Genomic DNA, 20,606 nt, shown 5'->3' on the forward strand with positions numbered 1-20,606 from the left:
TTTGTTTTTTTTACTTAAATAATTTTTTTAAAAAAATTTTAGTCTAGACTTAACTGATCTCAGTTTTCATTATTATTTTTTTTAATAATTGCGTTTTATTGTATTTTTATTATTTCAATGAAATAACTTTTACCTTTCCATAGTGAATGAAAAAAAAAAAAAAAGATTAATTTGCGCAAACGGCTAGACGTATCTTTATTATGAAATAATAATTATTTAAAAAAACAAAAAAAAAACCAATTAATTATTTGTATTATTATAATTATTATTTATCAACATTTACTTTTAATGTTGAATGTACTTGTTTTTAATAATAATATGCACTTTTATTTTTATTCTAAAACATAAGTATGAAAAAAGTGTACCTTTTTATATTAAATGTTAAGTCGCCTTAAATAAATAAAAATTTTTTAAAATTTATCATCATACTTTGTTTTTTTTTTTTATTTTAACTAAACACCTCTAATATAATTGTAATATTTTTTGAAATTTTTAGTGTGAAAATGTAAACTTTCTAAAAAGGTAAGTTTGGCGCTGACTTCTGTATGATTTGTTTAGAAATTTCTTTAAATATGTATAAGTTAATTTGCATTTTCTAACAAATAAAATTTGGCGGAGTGTTTTTTTTAAAAGAACTTTTCATAATTTACTGACTTTTTTCTGAAATCAAGTAATTGCGGGAATTTTCTCAGTTTTTGTAATTGACCAATAGTATTTTCTTTTTTAATGAATCTAAATTACTTAGAGCTACAAATTTAATTTACAGATAAGTAATTTAATTATTTGTTTATCTGAATGATAAATAAAAATAAGAGATAACGATATATTTATTACACAACTAGCAATGCATAAATTAACGTAAGATATATCGAGGTCATTAATAATTTGTTAACTCATAAAAGATAAACAAAACTGATAAAATAATAAATTTAAACAGTAATCGTCCGAATAATTCGAGTAGACACCACAAAAAAATTAATTTCGGACGTACCACGTACCCAAATAATAAATATCATTCATTCCACCAATTGATAAAATCCTATGAATAATTTTATTCAAAGTAATTATAATTGTTAACAACAATTTGTTAAAATTTTATAAAAATTAATGGTAAATAAAAAAAAAAAAACTAATTTTTTTATAACCAATTAGTCCTTCTATAAAAGGCCAGCTTTTAATAAATCAATTTAATACATTTAAAAATTTATACAATAAAACAATACTGTACAAACGAGCTATTAGACTCTAATACATTGAACAGTTTACCATTTCCAATAAAATTATTTTTCTATTTTAAAATAATAGTTAAGTAGATCAAGAAGAAATCTATTATTTCTTTACAATAATTTCTCATGTATATATTTTTAAAATAATAATCGTAGTACTATATATTTGTATTGTATATAAATTCATCTATTATATACATAAACTTTGTATGTACAATTAAAGCTTTAAATAATTCACAGGCCCATGTATTGAGGAGAAGACGATAAATTATTCCTCGACTTTCGTTCTTCATTATTCGCCTGATCGCTGTAATTAAATTAACTACTTATTAATTACTTTAATAAATAATAAATTAATTAATTTTAAATAATAAGATAATTAAATTACCCAAAGAATGGCATCAATGAAATTAAAGTTTGTTTAGTAGGCCGTATGGTAAATGCAGGAGAACATTGAGCCAATCGTCCAACGACTCGTCTCAACCATTGCTGCAACTTTTGTCTTCTTTCTTCGACGAACTTTGCGTCTTTATTACCCAAAGTTTTTTTCGGAGGAAATTCAAAAGTCGTTACCACGCTGTCATGTTTCTTTAGCTCTCTGTAGAGAGAGTAGAATTGTGCGTATCGCCGATAAATATTCCATTCCATGTCTCTGATACGTACGTAAATCTGTGGCAAAAAATTAGTCAATACATAAATAAATCAGCTAATGAAATAAATAAATAGATAAAATAAAAATCCCAAGAGACCTGATAGACATGATGAACGTCAGAAGCCTGTCCCGTGAGAAAAGCCGAGGGGATCCAGATGTTAATAAAACAAGGCGGATCAGCGGGCATATCTTCTTCATTAAGTGGACCGCGAAGACATTCTAGCTCAGCTTGCAGCCTCTTTACTAAATTATCACGATTAGTCAACTGCATTGTCAACCGCGCGTTGAATTCCATCAACTCTGCATGCATTTCGGCAACCTGGACCAACTTCTCTTGATACTGCTCAGCCTCGTAGTGATAATCTCTCGATTGTTCGTCTTCAGACAAGGTGGCATCGGAATCTCGCCTCAACATCTGAACGGCGGTGACGTACTTCCTCAGCTGCTGCCTCAGCAGTTCATTTTCGCGATTCAAAGCTTGCAACTGAACTTCATGGCGCTCTAAATAATTTTGGTGTTGCCGTTGAAAACGCGCGAGCTGAAGTCTGCTGGTAACCGCATCTTCTTTAGCCTGTTCGAGGACTTCTCCCATAGCAAGAAGTCGTACTCGCAGAGCTTCAGTATCCAACTCACTGGCGTCTACATGCGGATCCAATCCGAGGGGTTCGATTGCCTCGACGGCGTTTTCCGTAAGTTCAGACGCATCGTCAATGTAATTTGGCAGAGTTACCAGCATGTCGTCTAGAGTTTGATCTAATGGTGATACAGGAACTAATCCACCCATGCTACCAACGTCAGTAAGTGGAGTCAGCACACGTTCTTCTTCTGGACATTCATTTCTCACCCAACTTGTACTAGTGTTTGGCGAAAAATCTAATATACCAGCAGTGTCTTCAGTATGAGATTCAGCTTTATCAAGATCTAACGATACTTGTTCTAAATTATCAGCATTTGTTGAAGAAGTAACAGCAGTAAGAGCAGTAGGAGAATTTAAACAAGTAGGCGGTGCACTAATTGATACGCCAGTAGTATCAATTACACCTCTCTCATCCTCGTCATTATCAAATGATATTATATGCATTGGCACTTTTTTTCTAACTCTATCACGATTTGTATTTGACTCAACAATTCCTACAGAAATAATCGGCTCTGATTGGGATGATTTGCATTTACCAATTTCACCATTCTCTGTTCGCTGATCAAGCTCTTCGTTATCAACGCGTATCGCGAATACTATAGTACCCAAACCAGCAGCTACTGTCGGTAGTACTGCGGATCTCTCTTGATCCAAAAGAAATGCCCAGTCTTCGTAAAACGGCGCCAAAGTATTTGAGTTTATAATTGACAGCAAATGACGTTCAAGTGAACGTTCATTCAAGGCTGCTCTTAACCAAGCGCGTCCACGTCCATAATCAGTGTGAATATTTCTCAGTACCGTGAATCGTTCTTGTTCGTGCCAGGTCAATTGTTCTTTAATACAAGGCCAGAATGCTGCGTCACTTCGTGTTGTCGCTCCCGTCACCAAATCGGACACGTGTCTATTGATAAATATTATTTATTTATTATAATTCTACTATGTAACTTTTTTTTTTCTTTAAACTTTATTGATTACCTGAGAGCTGAATTGAGCTTGTCAACAGATTTAGAGCGTAATCCGTGGCGGAATATTGACTCAAATGAATAACAAAGCCTCGATACGCATTGATCTGTCTCTGTTGCTAATTCCATACGACCACCAAATCGTACATGACATAATTTAGCTGCTGCTAAAAGATCTTCTTGGAGTTTAAATCTATCTACTGGATTGTTTGCTTCAATGTTTGATTCTGTGCTCTGGGAACCTGGTACTATTGCTGACATCATACGAAGCGCCTGAATTATTATTAATTTTTAAAAAATACATACCAGTCATTAAATAATGAATATATATTATGAATAAATTAAATAGACAAAGACTTAAAATACGCGCATGATTATTGATAATTGCTGTGTTTAAAACTAGCTCATGACTTCAAGTCTTATCAGATAATTATTTCCTTTATTTAAAATGCGATTAATTAAAGGAAGTGATTTTTATTTTTTTTTTTTTTTACTTACCATGGAGAAATTAATTATTATAATTATCACGAATAAAAAATCATCTTGACGAATTCAATTTATTAGTTATTGATGATCACAATTTTTTACTTTGCGTTGTTAAATTAAATTAAATTAAAGAAAATATTAAATCACTCCGTAATACAATTGGATTAAAACAATTATCTTTTCTTTTTTTATGTACATTGTTTTTGTTTAAATAAAAACAAAACACAAGACAATGAATTATTATTAATGTTTGTTCATTTAACGATGGTGATTGTCATGTTAATTCAGCAATCGCGAGTACTAAATGGGGGCGGATTTTTTAATTCACTATTTATATATATATATTTGTCATAAAAGTTTCTAAGTCTGTTGAAGACAGAGGACTTTGTTAAAAAAGAGTTGACTTTTTTTTTCTTTTTATAAAAAAAAAATAAATAAAAAAAAGTGGCTGATGTCTAACGCATTTGACAGATGGAGTTACTGTGTCAATTGATTTAAAAAATTGTCTAGAGATGTCAGTTTAATTAAATGCTGGTTTTATGAATTTTTAATTAAATTATTAATTATTACAACATGACAATTAAAAAATTAAATGTAATATTTTTTTGTGAATAATTTCAAAAAATTTCCGAGTTTACTGCTGGCTAAATTTTAAATTTCAACAATTAATTACTACCGCGTTCTTAATCGACTGATCAATCGATTTAGCAATTCGATTTTTCGATATTCTCCCACCACCTAGACCTATATATATTTTTTTCGAAATGAATTAAACTTTAAACTAGAACTAGAGTCAAAAAAAATAATTATTTAATAAATATTTTATTAATAAAAGAAATTCAAATTTCTAAATTTAAATATTCTGGCGCCATTATTTTATGAATTCAAAATTTAATCTTTGGCATAAATAAAAAAAAAATGATTATTTTTTGACTTTTGATTAAAAATTGAAATGTTACCGCTAAATAAAAGTAAAAAAAGTTTATATGATGACTATAGTATAGAGTATATAATTAACGATACTGTAGCTGAGTGCGTCCAGAACTCGAGTTGCTTCGAGTTAGCAGTGTCGTGATGATATGACGCCATTTTACTAACCTTTTCGGCGCGGGTTGGAAGGATAGTAATCCAGGAAAGTGTATACGGGATACGCCTCTAGCACAAACACAATTAAATAAAATAATAGCCGACAATATAATTAATTAAAGAACCAGGAGGACCAGAAAGTGTCGCCAGGATATTCTGATAAACAATAAATAACGAGGTACGCAATGTTGCTCAAACTCGTCTAGGCATTAAGTATGCGCGATATCAAGCTCATCCGGGTGCTTATTAATTCTATTTAACATACAATTATAAGATAATTAGTTTGTAAACTGAGCCCATCAATGTCTAGGAAATAAATACCGGGAATTATAAATAAATGTCACGATCCGTGGCGATTGAGACACCGACCCAGCGCAGATAATAATAAAACTAATGTTTTTTCAGATACAACAAGCAAGCAGCCATAGTTGCCATCAGTGCTATTATGGATGATGAAGATGGAGAAGCGTCTAACAATGATTCCTGGACTATACCCGAACAATTGTCATACAAAGAAACTAAACTGACCGACGAATTAAAACGTTTTAACTCCACAAATGAATGTGCTATGGATATTTATGATAATAAAGATGATTCTGATGATAGATTGTCCAACCAAGTTGCCTACAGAGGTTTTAAAAAAAATATTCTTGCTCAAACACAAGAAAATAAAGTGCGTAAGGATTCTAGTGGGTTGGTAACCTCACAAAATTCTTTTAAGGACAAAAAAATAACCGAATATGCTCAGTATTTGGGTTTACAGCCAGCAGGTAAATATAAGTGTTCAAAGTGTCATCCAACAGTGACATTTAAATCATTATCAATGCTCAAACAACATGAATTTATTTGTCAAGCAGCTAATTCTACATCTTCATTACCCGGTACGTCTGATCAACCATCACAATCGATATCAACTCAACGGCAGTCTTTTTTTACATCGTCATCATCATCATCGTCATCATCACCGTCATCACGATCAACAGCTACCAGCAAATTATCAAAAAATAATAATTTTCGTATAACACGTAAAGTTTATTTGTGTGCGGCATGTGGAACGTACTTTGAAAACTGGAATCTCTTTTTACATATGCGTGAAATTCATAAAAGACATATTTGTTTATTTTGTCTTGGTATGTTTGGACAAGCTGAAAGACTATCTAATCATTTAACTAAAAAACACAGTGTTACGGAATTTAAATTTAATAGTATTGATGATTTTTATGAAATATTTAAGGGCTCGTGTTATTTACTTTGCTGTGATTGTGAAAAAGTTTTTTCTGAGACTGATGATTTTTCGGAGCACTATTGCGCTGGTAATGGTGACAATAATGACAATGCTAATCTTAATGCTAATGATGGTGTTGCTATTAATATTGGTACTAGTGCTGGTTCTAGTGCTAGTGCTAGTGCTGGTGCTGGTGCTGGTGATAATCATGTCAATACAAATGTTGTTCAGTCAAGTCAACCGCAACAACCAATCAGTGAACAAGTTTGTTCGATGTGTAGGCAAGCTAATGGAAAACACTTAGCTACGTGTAAACTAGGACAAACATATGATAAGAGACATGATACGTCACTGATGCATGAGCGATTGATGAGTGATAATAAACGGACACTGCTACCTAATCCGGCGAACAAAGTTGCCAAGAAATTATTAAATGCCGGTAAAGCTAGGTTTAAAACCACTGACAAGGCTTTGTTGTCATATCAGAGAAAATTGGCGAATTTGTACGCGCGAAATCGGAGTAGGATTGCCCAGGAGGAAGAAGAAAATGAAGATATCGAAGGGGATTATGAAATAAATTACAATAAATTTAGCGGGAAAATTGATGACAAGAGAATTGATAGTCATAAAGAAAGACAGGTGGTGGAAATTGACGTCAGCAAGTCTCCGGTTCATGAGAAAACTGACAGGTATACTGATACAATAATGCAGGTTTCAAGGTGTAGTGATGACTGGGACACTGATGAAGACAAGCATGATGATGAGGAAGATGATGATGATGATGATGATAGGGTCAATAGTTTGGATGAACCGCTGGACGAAATGGAGCAGGGAGAGCTGATTCTCGACGACGGTAAGGAAGACTCTGTTGAAAGTTTGCCTAGTCCGATTCGCGAGAGTTCTCCTTGTCTTCAAATCGCCTCGAGTCCGGTCCGTGAGCCTAGTCCGGTTGAGCAGGTTCCTGATGTCTCGGATACGACGGAGAATGTGTCTGGATCAACTGAAGAAGAATCATTTGTCAAAGAATCAGCTCCAGTTTCAATTCCAGTTCCAGTTACAACTTCAACTTTAACTACTTCTACGCCCACGCCGACGGCTTCAGTAACGCGTGTAAATTCAACGAACCGTAGCTTGGTAATTAAAATATGCACGAATAAAAATTCACAGTTTTCAATTGCAACGCCTAATAGCAATGGAACTTACACGAATAACAATGATAGTTTCAATGATGAAGAAGACAATGAAGATGAAGTTGAATCTGCTGAAGAGATAAATAAAAGTGGAGAAATTGATTCTGATAAAGAAGTAACTGACAGTGATCACGCCAGCGATTCAGATAGTGGAAAGCTGACAGTAGCGCTGCCCAATGAATCACATCAACCTGAAGAAGAGCCAACTGTTTCACCAGAACCTGCACAACTTCACCAGGAGGAAGAGACCAAAGAGACTGAGGATCTGGCCAAGTCAGATGAACCGTACAATGAAACTACACCCATGCCGTCACCAGAAAATGAACCTGTTCCAGAGTCTGATGGAATTCTGCTAGCCAACAGTGAACTTCCCTGTATAGATTTGAATGTTGTCGGGTTGCTGGAGAGTATGGAAATTGATGATCTGCTGAAACGATGCATTGAAGCTGCTAGTCCTACCTGCGTTTACTGCAACCACGCGCGGCATATTGCCATCAATGGAAAACAGTTGGCTCTCCACATGCTTGCTGAGCACCGGTTTCAACCTCAACACCCAGCGATAATAATTCAATACGAACAATTTATCAATAGAGTAAAGAAATCACTCGATGAAATCGAGTCTTTGTACTTTAATTTTGACAGTTATGACAGTAAACGTGGTACATATGATGTACCAGCACAAAGAACTTACGAGTGTTATCTTTGTCGTATTTATTACACAGTCCACAAAGAATTGTATCTTCACAATCGTAAAATGCACCAGAAAACAATATTAGTTTGTATAATGTGTAAATCAACTTTTTATAATCACAGTGAGTTACTTTGTCATCTTTGTCCTGGAGTTTATGCTGCCGGCGTTACAATAAGATACAGATGCTGTTTGTGTAATATCGAGAGTCTTCCATCGGCATTTAGATTGATGGTTCATCTGAGAAAACGTCATCATGCTTGTGATGTTTGTCTAGAGTCAACGGGGAACCAGCAAAAATTATCTAATCACGTCTGGAAGCACAAACTTCATCATCTCTGTTATCGGTGCGGTATTGCGTATCGCAATAAACCGGATATAACAAAACATTTATTCTGGAAACACGGAACTGAGAGTGTTGTTTGTAAAAAATGTTTGCAAAAAAAATGGCCACATGTTTATCATTTTTGTATACCACCGAGTGAATTTATTTGCGAAGAATGTGGTGCTAAATTTACACGAGCTGTTGCTCTTAAAGTACACAAGAGACTGCACACGGGTGATGCACCTTACGGATGCAGTGAGTGTCCAGAGAGATTTATTTCAAAGAAATTGGTGGCTAAGCACGAGGACACTCATAGACCGCAGCCAGAAATTCCACCAGCGCCGCCAGAAAATACGGAGATGCAGGTTGATGTCTGTGAGCCGAGCACTGATGCAGCTAGGGAAAATTTAGCTGAACCTAAAGCTGATGCTGCTACTGCTGCTGTTACTGATGACGTTCCTAAATTACCTAAAGAACCAGTGAGGAAGGTCGTTGATGTTTATGACCTGCCGCCGTTGAATCTGTCTTCGGAAAGTGACTCGGATTCTGAAGAGGACAAGAAAGAGGAGAAAGAGAAAGATAAACAAGTGGATAAATGCGAGGACAAGAGTAAGGATGAGGAGAAAGACAAGGAGAAGAATGAAGATGAAAGTAAAGAAATTGATGAGACCAGTAGGATTGAGACCAATGAAGTTCCTGAGGAGATTCAATTGGCTGAAGTCAATGACAATCGGGATGAAGAAGCTGATGAAGTGGATAAGCAGGAGGTGGTGATAATGAATGGAATTTGGGATAATTTCAAATCTTATGCTGCTAGTCTGGGTGCCAGTGATGTCCTTGTGACACCAGAAATCGATATCAAGACTAACAATGATGAGATATTGAAAAATATTGCTGCTGAGCATGATTACTGGGTTGTTTATGAGCCGCCTAAGGATGAAACGATTCAAGAACCTGAAAATGCTGCCAAAGCGGAAGAGGTTACGGAAAGTTCGACGTTGACAACCAACGGGGAGAATGACAAGAAAAAGAAATCGCCTAAGAAGAAAAAACAGTCCGGTGGCAGCTCATCGTCAAGTGATTCATCCAGTGACAGCGACTCTAGTAGTTGTTCCTGTGGCACTAATTGTAGTTGCAGTAGCTCTTCTTCGGGGAGTTCTTCATCTTCAAGCAGCAGTAGTGATTCAGATAGCTCTGCGTCTGAGACTTCGCCGCGTAAACAGTCAGCGGCAACGCGAAAAGATCGAAGAAAAGAACGCGATGCAAGGAGAAAAATAAAAGAAGACGCTGCTGCTGAAGTCCAACCAGAAAATGGTATTAGGTCTTATGATGACGCGCCAATAGAACCTGTAGCTGTTACAGAAGTACAAGAAAATACTGCACCAGTGGCTTTACCTCTAAGGGAATCAGATCTCGAGACCACGGAAACAGAAACTGATGAAGATTTTTACGACGAGTATCCTCAGCAACACGCAACCAAACTTTTAGCCGAGAGAAGAAATCAGTCGATGCACCAAGAGTCTAGTGTAGTCGCACCAGCCTCTGCTGACGATTCAATGGCATTTGGTTCGTCCTCAAGTGACGTTAAAAATGGTACTATAGAATCCTCGATACCGGATGTAAACTCATTGCCATCAGCTCCGTCAGTAGTGAAATCAATTAAACCAACAGCAAAACGTAAAATAAAAACAAAGAGACGTAAAAAATTAGAAGGACGTGAATCTATTCGTGAAAATATTGTCCGTGAAAGGGTACGCGGTCGTGGACGAGGTAGACCACCGGGTACCACAAAAGCCGCAATGGAGGCACTTAAATTAAACATTCCAAAGAATATGTTGTATCATAAAAAAAGTATATCACCACCAACTTTCAACACCATCGACGAGTACATGTATCATTCAAATTATCATCAAGTTAATACGGATACAAGTGGAATTATTAATTCAAGCGCCATGTCAGCAACAAGTGAAAACGAAAATACATCAGCGAATGACAGCAAGAGATCGTCAAAGCGAAAACGAATACCTAAAAGATTTTACGGTGACTCGAGTGATGAGGAACAACAACGACAGGCATCAACAGCAACAACAACAACAACAACAAAGTGGCGTAAAACAGATTCAATACCTTATATACCTAGTATAACAATAAAACAAAATTTTGGTCCACCACCGTCGTCAGTTGTTGAACAAAAATATTACTCAACTGTTCCCAGTGTTCAAGAACCCGTTTCATTACCACCATCACAGCCAGGATTAATAACACAACCATCAGTAGTACCTCAGTCAGTTTCTGTCCACACCGCAGTAACTGCCGGTACAACGGACTCAGACGAACCCGCGGACACTAGCAGTGACTCTAGTGCTTCGGAATGTGAATCAACAGTCAACCAACGTGCGACTCATCCACCGTTGCCTCTAAACAATTCCGGACCAACTGGACCAAGCAACCGGCCAGCAAACGTCTACTGTTACTGCCGCTGTCCGTATGACGAAGTTTCGGAAATGATTGCGTGCGATGGTAGCAATTGTCACATCGAGTGGTTTCACTTTGAGTGCGTTGGTATTATGGTCCCACCAAAAGGCAAATGGTATTGTCCAGACTGTCTTAAGAAAGAGGGAATACCGGATAACCAATTTAATCAATAATAATTTGTCATTATCACGTAATTATTTACTTATATATGAATTTATTTAGACGCTCGATCGGTTATTTCTTATTAGTTTTTATTTTAATTAAATTTATTTCAATAGACGCTTGCCGAAATGTTCTTTTGTTCAACAAACGTTTTATTAGTTTATTATTAAAAAAAAAAAATTGATTATTTTATTATAGACTCACTATCTGTACTTTTCTTTAAATTTAATTACGAGCGCAAAAAAAAAAATGTTTGTAAATACGTGTAAATAATTAATTATCTTAATAGAGTTTATTATTCAATTATAAATAAGTTTTATCTTGTAAAAAAAAGAAAAAAAAAACAAATTATTAGTTTAAAAAACATGCAGATTTAAAAAAAAATTGGTTTATTCATTAAATGGCTAAATTGCTAGACGAAATGTTTATTTTCATTATTATTATTATTTTTTTTATTACGAACACCCGGATAATTAAATTATCACCTGCCCACACTGCTGGCAGTGTTACGTGCCTAAAAATTTTTTTTAAAAAAATTAATTAAAATAAAACAATTAAAAAATGAAGCACGTTTTATCGCCTAACTTTAAAAAAAATACTTGCTTGCTTTTATGTTTTAACATTTATTACTGCTTTAGTTTATTTTATTTCTTAAATTTTAATTTTATTGATACGAGGGCTAGCGAAAATTTAAAATTTATACATAAAAAATATAGATTTTAAAAATAAAAAGATATTTCTCTTTTGCAAATAAACTTACGCATTTTTTTATAAGCCTAGTATCCTTAAAAAATATATTAATAAATAAATACCTAGTTGATTTATTTAAAAATAATTTCAAAAATACACAATTAAGTACTTATACTTTTTTTTTATTAATTAAAACTGTGACAAAGCGAAAATGTTTTTGAATTTAGCATAGAAAAATAATCTAAAGTTTTACTGGAAGGTGACGGTTTAATGTTGATCAAAAAATAAATTAAAATAATTTAACTACAGCAGCTCTGTGGGTTGGGGTCTTTGCCAGACCTCTTGGTGATCATCACTCGAGTAAATTCTTCGGCGATCGTTGGATGAATACCAACGGTTGATTTTAATATTGGGAATGTCAAGTTACATTTAATAGCGGCTGCGAATCCTTGGATTACTTCACCAGCATGGGGACCAATGAAGTGCATGCCGATAACTTTCTCATCCTTATTCTTGAGTACGATAACTTTTAAGTAGCAGTGCTTTATATTTTTTTGCGGGATAAAGAACTCGGTGGGTTTGTAAAACGCGTGGTAAATTTCGACATTGTCTTCGCCGTATATTGATATCGCGTGCTCTTCACCTAGACCAACGCACCCATACTCCAGTGGACTGAAGACCGTTGTCGCGACGTTCTCGTAGTCCATTGTCGCCGTTGAGTTGCCAAAGAGCCTTCTCGCAAGTAATTTACCAGCATGGATAGCCACTGGTGTCAATTCTGGTCTTTTCTATAAATAATAATTATTGTTTTAGTATTTAAATCAACATTAATAAATAATAATGATTAATACTTACATGAAGAACGTCACCGACAGCATAAATATTAGGAACATTGGTCTGTTCATTCTCAGCAGCTATTTTAAAGGTCTCTGGCACAACCTGGACACCAGCGTTCTCTAATTTCAACTGCGGAGTCAAAGCCTGTCGTCCAATAGCAAATAAAACCGTGTCATAGACATCTTTGTGGACTTCACCGTCTTTGTCAACCCAGTGAACCAGCAGCCGTCCGTCTTCTTGCTTGACAATATTTTTCGGCTTCGCTTGATGTACAAAATGAACCCCCTGGTGCTCCATTTCAGAAGCAACAAGATTAGCCATCTGCTGATCGAACCCACGGAGGACAACAGATCTCACCATCACCGTGGCATCGTATCCAAGGCCATTTAAAAATCCAGCGCACTCTAGTCCAATGTACCCAGCACCCACGACCAAAGTTTTACCAGGTGCTCTGTCCAAGCTGAAGATGTCGTCACTCGTTATTCCGTACTCCAAAGCTCCCGGGATTTCCGGGTATCTTGGACGTCCGCCAACTGCTATCAAAACATTTTCAGCAGTAACTTCCTTCTGATCTCCGTTCTTTAAAACACCCACAACTGTATGAGGATCCTTGAAGTAACCATTCGCGTTAATGTATTCAACTTTTTTGTCACGTAACTCGACACGTGTCACCCAGTTAACTGACTTTACATGATTCTGTACCGCAGTCTTCAAACTTTCCCAGTCAACTGACACAGACTCTCGATTAGGTATTTGCCAACCATATGAAGCAGCTTCATGAATAGCTTCTCCAAGTAATGCTGCCTGGTGCATCAATTTTTTCGGAATACATCCGACATTGACACATGTACCACCAAGTCCCCATTTAGTGCCCTGTGGTGAAGGTGTCACGTAATCTAATACTGCAACTTTAGCTCCCAATTCAACAGCTTCTTTAGCTGCCGCAAGTCCTCCAGATCCACCTCCAATCACTACCAAGTCATACTGATACTTTGTCGTACCTGAAATATTTAATTGAGGTTAGCAATAGTATTGACACTTTTTACGTAAGATTTCACAACTCCAACCAATAATTAAGCACCAGATAAAAATTATTATTACTATTATTATTATTTACGGTAAACTCACTAGAAAAACAAGCGAAAAATGTTTTATTGATCAGCAAATTGTTTTTATTAATAGGAATTCGAAATAAAGTTATTGATAATCCACTGAGTGATTTCAGACGGGAGACGAGTTTAAACGTCGCCATGATCGCGCTGTGATTATAAAAAAAAATTTATAATAATGATGATAAATATTCAGTGACGTCACTTTTTTTTTTTTTTTTTTTTAACTACAGTATGACAAAGCAGATTCACAATCTCGTGAGATATTCCATCATAAAATGAAAGTTGATAAATAAAAACAGAGTAAGCCTGAGGCATCCGTTGGACTCATTTAGCTTGCGGTCAACTTTTGTTACAAATTACAGTTAAAGTTACAATCACTTTTTAAAAATACGGTATTATTAGTTATCTACTTAAAATAATTTAAATGATGCGGTCAATTTTAATAACTGGGTGTAACAGAGGTTTAGGTCTAGGGCTGGTCCAACACCTAACTCAGTTACCAAATCCGCCGGAAAAAATATTTGCTACTTGTCGTGACATTAATAAAGCTGAGGTAAGTAATTAATTATTTTTTAAAACGTTAGATAACTAGAAAATTAATTTTAGTTAATAAAAAAAATTTTAAATAAAACTTACCAACTGGCGCCATTTTATAACTTGTTTGAATATTCAAAATAAAAAAAGCGCTTGTCAGATATAATTTATTGAGGAATGTTAAGTAAATATGATTGAATAAAAAATTAAATTCAATGCCGCAAGTTGATGTACTGATCAACTGAGTGTCTGGTACAGAAAAGTTAATTCACAGAGTATATAAAGTTGAGCAGTGCCCTCTATATTTAAACGCCTCCTGTGTCACGTGGTTTTAAATTCTAATTATCTATTTCTTGTATTGGAAAAGATTAAATCCAATGACCGTAACATTGAGAATGATATTCATAATATGACACATATATTACATTACTTGATGCAATTTTGATTTACTATGACACTAAAAGTACCAGACATCCGAAAAATTAACTGAAAATTTTCAGTCTTGATTTATTGATAATTGATGAGTAATTTTAGTTATTAAATTTACAGAAACTACGAGAAATTGCTGACAAGTCAAAGAATGTCTACATAATAAAAGCAGGTAATGATGATAATCATCGTCATTTATCTACTTTGTCTTGATAAGACAATGGAATTTATTTTATAAAAAGGAATTGTAGGTGTATGATTGCTGCGTAATATTGATTACATTTAGCAGCCTTGAAAATAAAATATTTGCCAAGGCCAGACTTTCTAATGGAGGTCTAGGTTGATATTTAACTTTTAAAAGTTTTTTTTAAATAATTTAGATAAAAAATTATTGTTTAGATTTGAAGGATTTCAAGGACTATGCCCGAGTTGTTAATGAAGTCAGCTCGCATGTTGGAGATGCTGGTTTGAATGTCCTGTTTAATAATGCTGGAGTCGCTACCAAGTTCACGAGAATCGGGATGGTGAAGGCCGAACAGATGACGGAAACTTATCTGGTCAATACTGTGGCACCGATAATGTTTACGCAGGTATTCTATCATGTCATCGACGAATAAATAAATAATTGACTGACTGATGATTCGCAGGCATTTCTACCGCTGCTGAAAAAAGCAGCTGCAGGGAAACAAGGTCTGGGAGTACATCGTGCGGCGGTTATTAACATGACATCTATTATTGGAAGCATCGCTGAGAACAAAATGGGAGGATTTTATCCGTACATGTGCAGCAAGACGGCACTGAATGCCGCTACCAAGTCAATGAGTATAGATTTGGAAGCTGATGGTATTTTGGTGGCTTGCATGCATCCTGGATGGGTAAAAACAGACATGGGCGGTAATAATGCGCCACTGGATATTGATTCTAGCTGCGGGGATATGGTTAGAACTGTAATGGGTCTTACCGAGAAAGACAATGGGGCTTTTCTTCAACATGATGGTACTACTCTACCATGGTAGGCAATAAATTAATTATATGGATACTTTTTGTTTCATTTCTAACGTCAGATAATTTTATTTTTTACAGGTAAAACATCACTTTAATCAAGGAAATAAAAATGAAAGTTAAAATATTTAATACAAATTTATTTTAAACATTTAGAATTATATGTATTAATATTTTTTTATGGTGTAAATTGTAATTAACAATAAATAAATGAGGTATTAACTTCTGAAACCATAGAGAATATGGCCTCGCCTGTAAAGAGCGTAGATAACATCCATGGTGGTGACAGTATTACATTTGGCGTGTTCGTTAAGGGTGACGTTTTCAAGGAAGACATGGAGGACACCACGAGTTTCTTTGTAGATCAGACCGGAAATACGCTTGACTCCACCACGACGGGCCAGACGACGGATCGCTGGTTTGGTGATACCCTGGATGTTGTCTCTAAGAACTCTACGATAACGTCTGGTTCCATTTCTTCCTAGACCTTTTCCTTCCTTATCACAACCCGTCATTTTAACGAGCGACTTTGTTTAAGGGGATACGGTACCGGACCTCTTTCTCACACTCAAAAAAATAAACGGGACTATCTTTGTTGCACTCGTAGAGTAAATGATAATTTTAAAATGACCGTGAAGTTAGCCGACACCCGCCATTTAAAAAATGAAAAAGCTTATAACTTTAGAAAAAAAAAAAATTTTCAAATTTAAAAAAAATGCTCGTGTAGAGTTTTCAATTTTCTAAACGAGTATTTTTTTTAAACGATCCAAAGTACTCGAATTAATATTTTAAAAAAAAATTCATAAATTTATAATTAATCAAAAGCTAATTTGTTTTTAAAATTTATAGTCGAAGGCTCCCGTATTTATGACTACGAGAGTGTACTTACGACAGAATTAAAAAGCTTTGACGGTGTTGACAAATTTTGAAATTTCAAATAATATTTTATATATATATATATATTAGGGTGATTCATTTCCGCAAAAGTTTTTTTTTTTTAAGTGCTCAAGCAAAATCTCAAATCTCTGGGTCTATATTTTCTATGGGATTTCTCTGGGATTTCTCTGGAATTTCTAGAGAATTTAACTTGCGATCATTCTATTTTTTTTTTCAAACTTCGAGTGCTGGGTCTATATTTTCTATGGGATTTCTCTGGGATTTCTCTGGAATTTCTAGAGAATTTAACTTGCGAAAATTCTATTTTTTTTTTCAAACTCCGAGTGCTGGGTCTATATTTTCTATGGGATTTCTCTGGGATTTCTCTGGAATTTCTAGAGAATTTAACTTGCGATCATTCTATTTTTTTTTTTAACTCCGAGTGCTGGGTCTATATTTTCTATGGGATTTCTCTGGGATTTCTCTGGAATTTCTAGAGAATTTAACTTGCGATCATTCTATTTTTTTTTTCAAACTTCGAGTGCTGGGTCTATATTTTCTATGGGATTTCTCTGGGATTTCTCTGGAATTTCTAGAGAATTTAACTTGCGAAAATTCTATTTTTTTTTTCAAACTCCGAGTGCTGGGTCTATATTTTCTATGGGATTTCTCTGGGATTTCTCTGGAATTTCTAGAGAATTTAACTTGCGATCATTCTATTTTTTTTTTTAACTCCGAGTGCTGGGTCTATATTTTCTATGGGATTTCTCTGGGATTTCTCTGGAATTTCTAGAGAATTTAACTTGCGATCATTCTATTTTTTTTTTCAAACTTCGAGTGCTGGGTCTATATTTTCTATGGGATTTCTCTGGGATTTCTCTGGAATTTCTAGAGAATTTAACTTGCGAAAATTCTATTTTTTTTTTCAAACTCCGAGTGCTGGGTCTATATTTTCTATGGGATTTCTCTGGGATTTCTCTGGAATTTCTAGAGAATTTAACTTGCGATCATTCTATTTTTTTTTTTAACTCCGAGTGCTGGGTCTATATTTTCTATGGGATTTCTCTGGGATTTCTCTGGAATTTCTAGAGAATTTAACTTGCGATCATTCTATTTTTTTTTTAACTCCGAGTGCTGGGTCTATATTTTCTATGGGATTTCTCTGGGATTTCTCTGGAATTTCTAGAGAATTTAACTTGCGATAATTCTATTTTTTTTTTCAAACTCCGAGTGCTGGGTCTATATTTTCTATGGGATTTCTCTGGGATTTCTCTGGAATTTCAAGAGAATTTAACTTGCGATAAGTCTATTTTTTTTTTCAAACTCCGAGTGCTGGGTCTATATTTTCTATGGGATTTCTCTGGGATTTCTCTGGAATTTCTAGAGAATTTAACTTGCGATCATTCTATTTTTTTTTTAACTCCGAGTGCTGGGTCTATATTTTCTATGGGATTTCTCTGGGATTTCTCTGGAATTTCTAGAGAATTTAACTTGCGATCATTCTATTTTTTTTTTCAAACTTCGAGTGCTGGGTCTATATTTTCTATGGGATTTCTCTGGGATTTCTCTGGAATTTCTAGAGAATTTAACTTGCGATAATTCTATTTTTTTCTTCAAACTCCGAGTGCTGGGTCTATATTTTCTATGGGATTTCTCTGGGATTTCTCTGGAATTTCTAGAGAATTTAACTTGCGATCATTCTATTTTTTTTTTTAACTCCGAGTGCTGGGTCTATATTTTCTATGGGATTTCTCTGGGATTTCTCTGGAATTTCTAGAGAATTTAACTTGCGATCATTCTATTTTTTTTTTTAACTCCGAGTGCTGGGTCTATATTTTCTATGGGATTTCTCTGGGATTTCTCTGGAATTTCTAGAGAATTTAACTTGCGAAAATTCTTTTTTTTTTTTTTTAAACTCCGAGTGCTGGGTCTATATTTTCTCTGGGATTTCTCTGGGATTTCTCTGGAATTTCTAGAGAATTTAACTTGCGATCATTCTATTTTTTTTTTCAAACTCCGAGTGCTGGGTCTATATTTTCTATGGGATTTCTCTGGGATTTCTCTGGAATTTCTAGAGAATTTAACTTGCGATCATTCTATTTTTTTTTTTAACTCCGAGTGCTGGGTCTATATTTTCTATGGGATTTCTCTGGGATTTCTCTGGAATTTCTAGAGAATTTAACTTGCGAAAATTCTTTTTTTTTTTTTTTAAACTCCGAGTGCTGGGTCTATATTTTCTCTGGGATTTCTCTGGGATTTCTCTGGAATTTCTAGAGAATTTAACTTGCGATCATTCTATTTTTTTTTTCAAACTTCGAGTGCTGGGTCTATATTTTCTATGGGATTTCTCTGGGATTTCTCTGGAATTTCTAGAGAATTTAACTTGCGAAAATTCTATTTTTTTTTTCAAACTCCGAGTGCTGGGTCTATATTTTCTATGGGATTTCTCTGGGATTTCTCTGGAATTTCTAGAGAATTTAACTTGCGATCATTCTATTTTTTTTTTTAACTCCGAGTGCTGGGTCTATATTTTCTATGGGATTTCTCTGGGATTTCTCTGGAATTTCTAGAGAATTTAACTTGCGATCATTCTATTTTTTTTTTTAATTCCGAGTGCTGGGTCTATATTTTCTATGGGATTTCTCTGGGATTTCTCTGGAATTTCTAGAGAATTTAACTCGCGATAATTCTATTTTTTTTTTCAAACTCCGAGTGCTGGGTCTATATTTTCTATGGGATTTCTCTGGGATTTCTCTGGAATTTCTAGAGAATTTAACTTGCGATCATTCTATTTTTTTTTTCAAACTTCGAGTGCTGGGTCTATATTTTCTATGGGATTTCTCTGGGATTTCTCTGGAATTTCAAGAGAATTTAACTTGCGATAATTCTATTTTTTTTTTCAAACTCCGAGTGCTGGGTCTATATTTTCTATGGGATTTCTCTGGGATTTCTCTGGAATTTCTAGAGAATTTAACTTGCGATCATTCTATTTTTTTTTTAACTCCGAGTGCTGGGTCTATATTTTCTATGGGATTTCTCTGGGATTTCTCTGGAATTTCTAGAGAATTTAACTTGCGATCATTCTATTTTTTTTTTTAACTCCGAGTGCTGGGTCTATATTTTCTATGGGATTTCTCTGGGATTTCTCTGGAATTTCTAGAGAATTTAACTTGCGATCATTCTATTTTTTTTTTAACTCCGAGTGCTGGGTCTATATTTTCTATGGGATTTCTCTGGGATTTCTCTGGAATTTCTAGAGAATTTAACTTGCGAAAATTCTTTTTTTTTTTTTTTTTAAACTCCGAGTGCTGGGTCTATATTTTCTCTGGGATTTCTCTGGGATTTCTCTGGAATTTCTAGAGAATTTAACTTGCGATCATTCTATTTTTTTTTTCAAACTTCGAGTGCTGGGTCTATATTTTCTATGGGATTTCTCTGGGATTTCTCTGGAATTTCTAGAGAATTTAACTTGCGATAATTCTATTTTTTTCTTCAAACTCCGAGTGCTGGGTCTATATTTTCTATGGGATTTCTCTGGGATTTCTCTGGAATTTCTAGAGAATTTAACTTGCGATCATTCTATTTTTTTTTTTAACTCCGAGTGCTGGGTCTATATTTTCTATGGGATTTCTCTGGGATTTCTCTGGAATTTCAAGAGAATTTAACTTGCGATAATTCTATTTTTTTTTTCAAACTCCGAGTGCTGGGTCTATATTTTCTATGGGATTTCTCTGGGATTTCTCTGGAATTTCTAGAGAATTTAACTTGCGATCATTCTATTTTTTTTTTAACTCCGAGTGCTGGGTCTATATTTTCTATGGGATTTCTCTGGGATTTCTCTGGAATTTCTAGAGAATTTAACTTGCGATCATTCTATTTTTTTTTTCAAACTTCGAGTGCTGGGTCTATATTTTCTATGGGATTTCTCTGGGATTTCTCTGGAATTTCAAGAGAATTTAACTTGCGATAATTCTATTTTTTTTTTCAAACTCCGAGTGCTGGGTCTATATTT

At 34.6% G+C, this 20,606-nt stretch overlaps 5 protein-coding genes across 8 annotated transcripts; 2 read left to right on the forward strand and 3 right to left on the reverse strand.

Moving 5' to 3' along the window:
- Positions 1 to 1,130: 1,130 nt before the first annotated feature.
- On the reverse strand, positions 1,131 to 4,381 carry LOC130665507 (sorting nexin-29). The gene is made up of 5 exons (XM_057465934.1): positions 3,976 to 4,381; positions 3,491 to 3,750; positions 1,976 to 3,416; positions 1,615 to 1,895; positions 1,131 to 1,533 (listed from the first exon to the last, which is right to left on the reverse strand). The coding sequence occupies exons 1-5, from the start codon at positions 3,976 to 3,978 to the stop codon at positions 1,461 to 1,463; spliced, it is 2,058 nt and encodes a 685-aa protein (XP_057321917.1). The 5' UTR covers positions 3,979 to 4,381; the 3' UTR covers positions 1,131 to 1,460.
- Positions 4,382 to 4,994: 613 nt separating this feature from the next.
- LOC130666031 (uncharacterized) lies at positions 4,995 to 12,215 on the forward strand. 2 transcript variants are annotated; one of them, XM_057466673.1, is made up of 3 exons: positions 4,996 to 5,227; positions 5,455 to 5,819; positions 5,907 to 12,215. In XM_057466673.1, the coding sequence occupies exons 2-3, from the start codon at positions 5,495 to 5,497 to the stop codon at positions 11,123 to 11,125; spliced, it is 5,544 nt and encodes a 1,847-aa protein (XP_057322656.1). In that variant the 5' UTR covers positions 4,996 to 5,227; positions 5,455 to 5,494; the 3' UTR covers positions 11,126 to 12,215. The 2 variants fall into 2 exon arrangements, with proteins under 2 accessions (XP_057322654.1, XP_057322656.1); XM_057466671.1 differs by having other exon boundaries at positions 4,995 to 5,227; positions 5,455 to 12,215.
- On the reverse strand, positions 11,966 to 14,549 carry LOC130666032 (thioredoxin reductase 1, mitochondrial-like). 2 transcript variants are annotated; one of them, XM_057466675.1, is made up of 3 exons: positions 14,390 to 14,549; positions 12,660 to 13,642; positions 11,966 to 12,592 (listed from the first exon to the last, which is right to left on the reverse strand). In XM_057466675.1, exons 1-3 carry the CDS (start codon positions 14,400 to 14,402, stop codon positions 12,104 to 12,106), a joined length of 1,485 nt encoding a protein of 494 aa, XP_057322658.1. In that variant the 5' UTR covers positions 14,403 to 14,549; the 3' UTR covers positions 11,966 to 12,103. The 2 variants fall into 2 exon arrangements, with proteins under 2 accessions (XP_057322658.1, XP_057322657.1); XM_057466674.1 differs by lacking the exon at positions 14,390 to 14,549 and adding an exon at positions 13,770 to 13,926.
- LOC130666033 (C-factor-like) lies at positions 13,993 to 15,949 on the forward strand. Of its 2 annotated transcripts, XM_057466676.1 has the most exons (5): positions 13,993 to 14,306; positions 14,837 to 14,888; positions 15,116 to 15,306; positions 15,364 to 15,728; positions 15,800 to 15,949. In XM_057466676.1, exons 1-5 carry the CDS (start codon positions 14,178 to 14,180, stop codon positions 15,801 to 15,803), a joined length of 741 nt encoding a protein of 246 aa, XP_057322659.1. In that variant the 5' UTR covers positions 13,993 to 14,177; the 3' UTR covers positions 15,804 to 15,949. The 2 variants fall into 2 exon arrangements, with proteins under 2 accessions (XP_057322659.1, XP_057322660.1); XM_057466677.1 differs by lacking the exon at positions 15,800 to 15,949 and having other exon boundaries at positions 15,364 to 15,732.
- On the reverse strand, positions 15,793 to 16,447 carry LOC130666034 (histone H4-like). Its single transcript, XM_057466678.1, has one exon. The coding sequence runs from the start codon at positions 16,231 to 16,233 to the stop codon at positions 15,937 to 15,939; it is 297 nt and encodes a 98-aa protein (XP_057322661.1). The 5' UTR covers positions 16,234 to 16,447; the 3' UTR covers positions 15,793 to 15,936.
- Between the last annotated feature and the right edge of the window lie 4,159 nt (positions 16,448 to 20,606).

The sequence above is a fragment of the Microplitis mediator genome, chromosome 3 (assembly GCF_029852145.1).
Source record: "Microplitis mediator isolate UGA2020A chromosome 3, iyMicMedi2.1, whole genome shotgun sequence".
Lineage (NCBI taxonomy): Eukaryota > Metazoa > Arthropoda > Insecta > Hymenoptera > Braconidae > Microplitis > Microplitis mediator.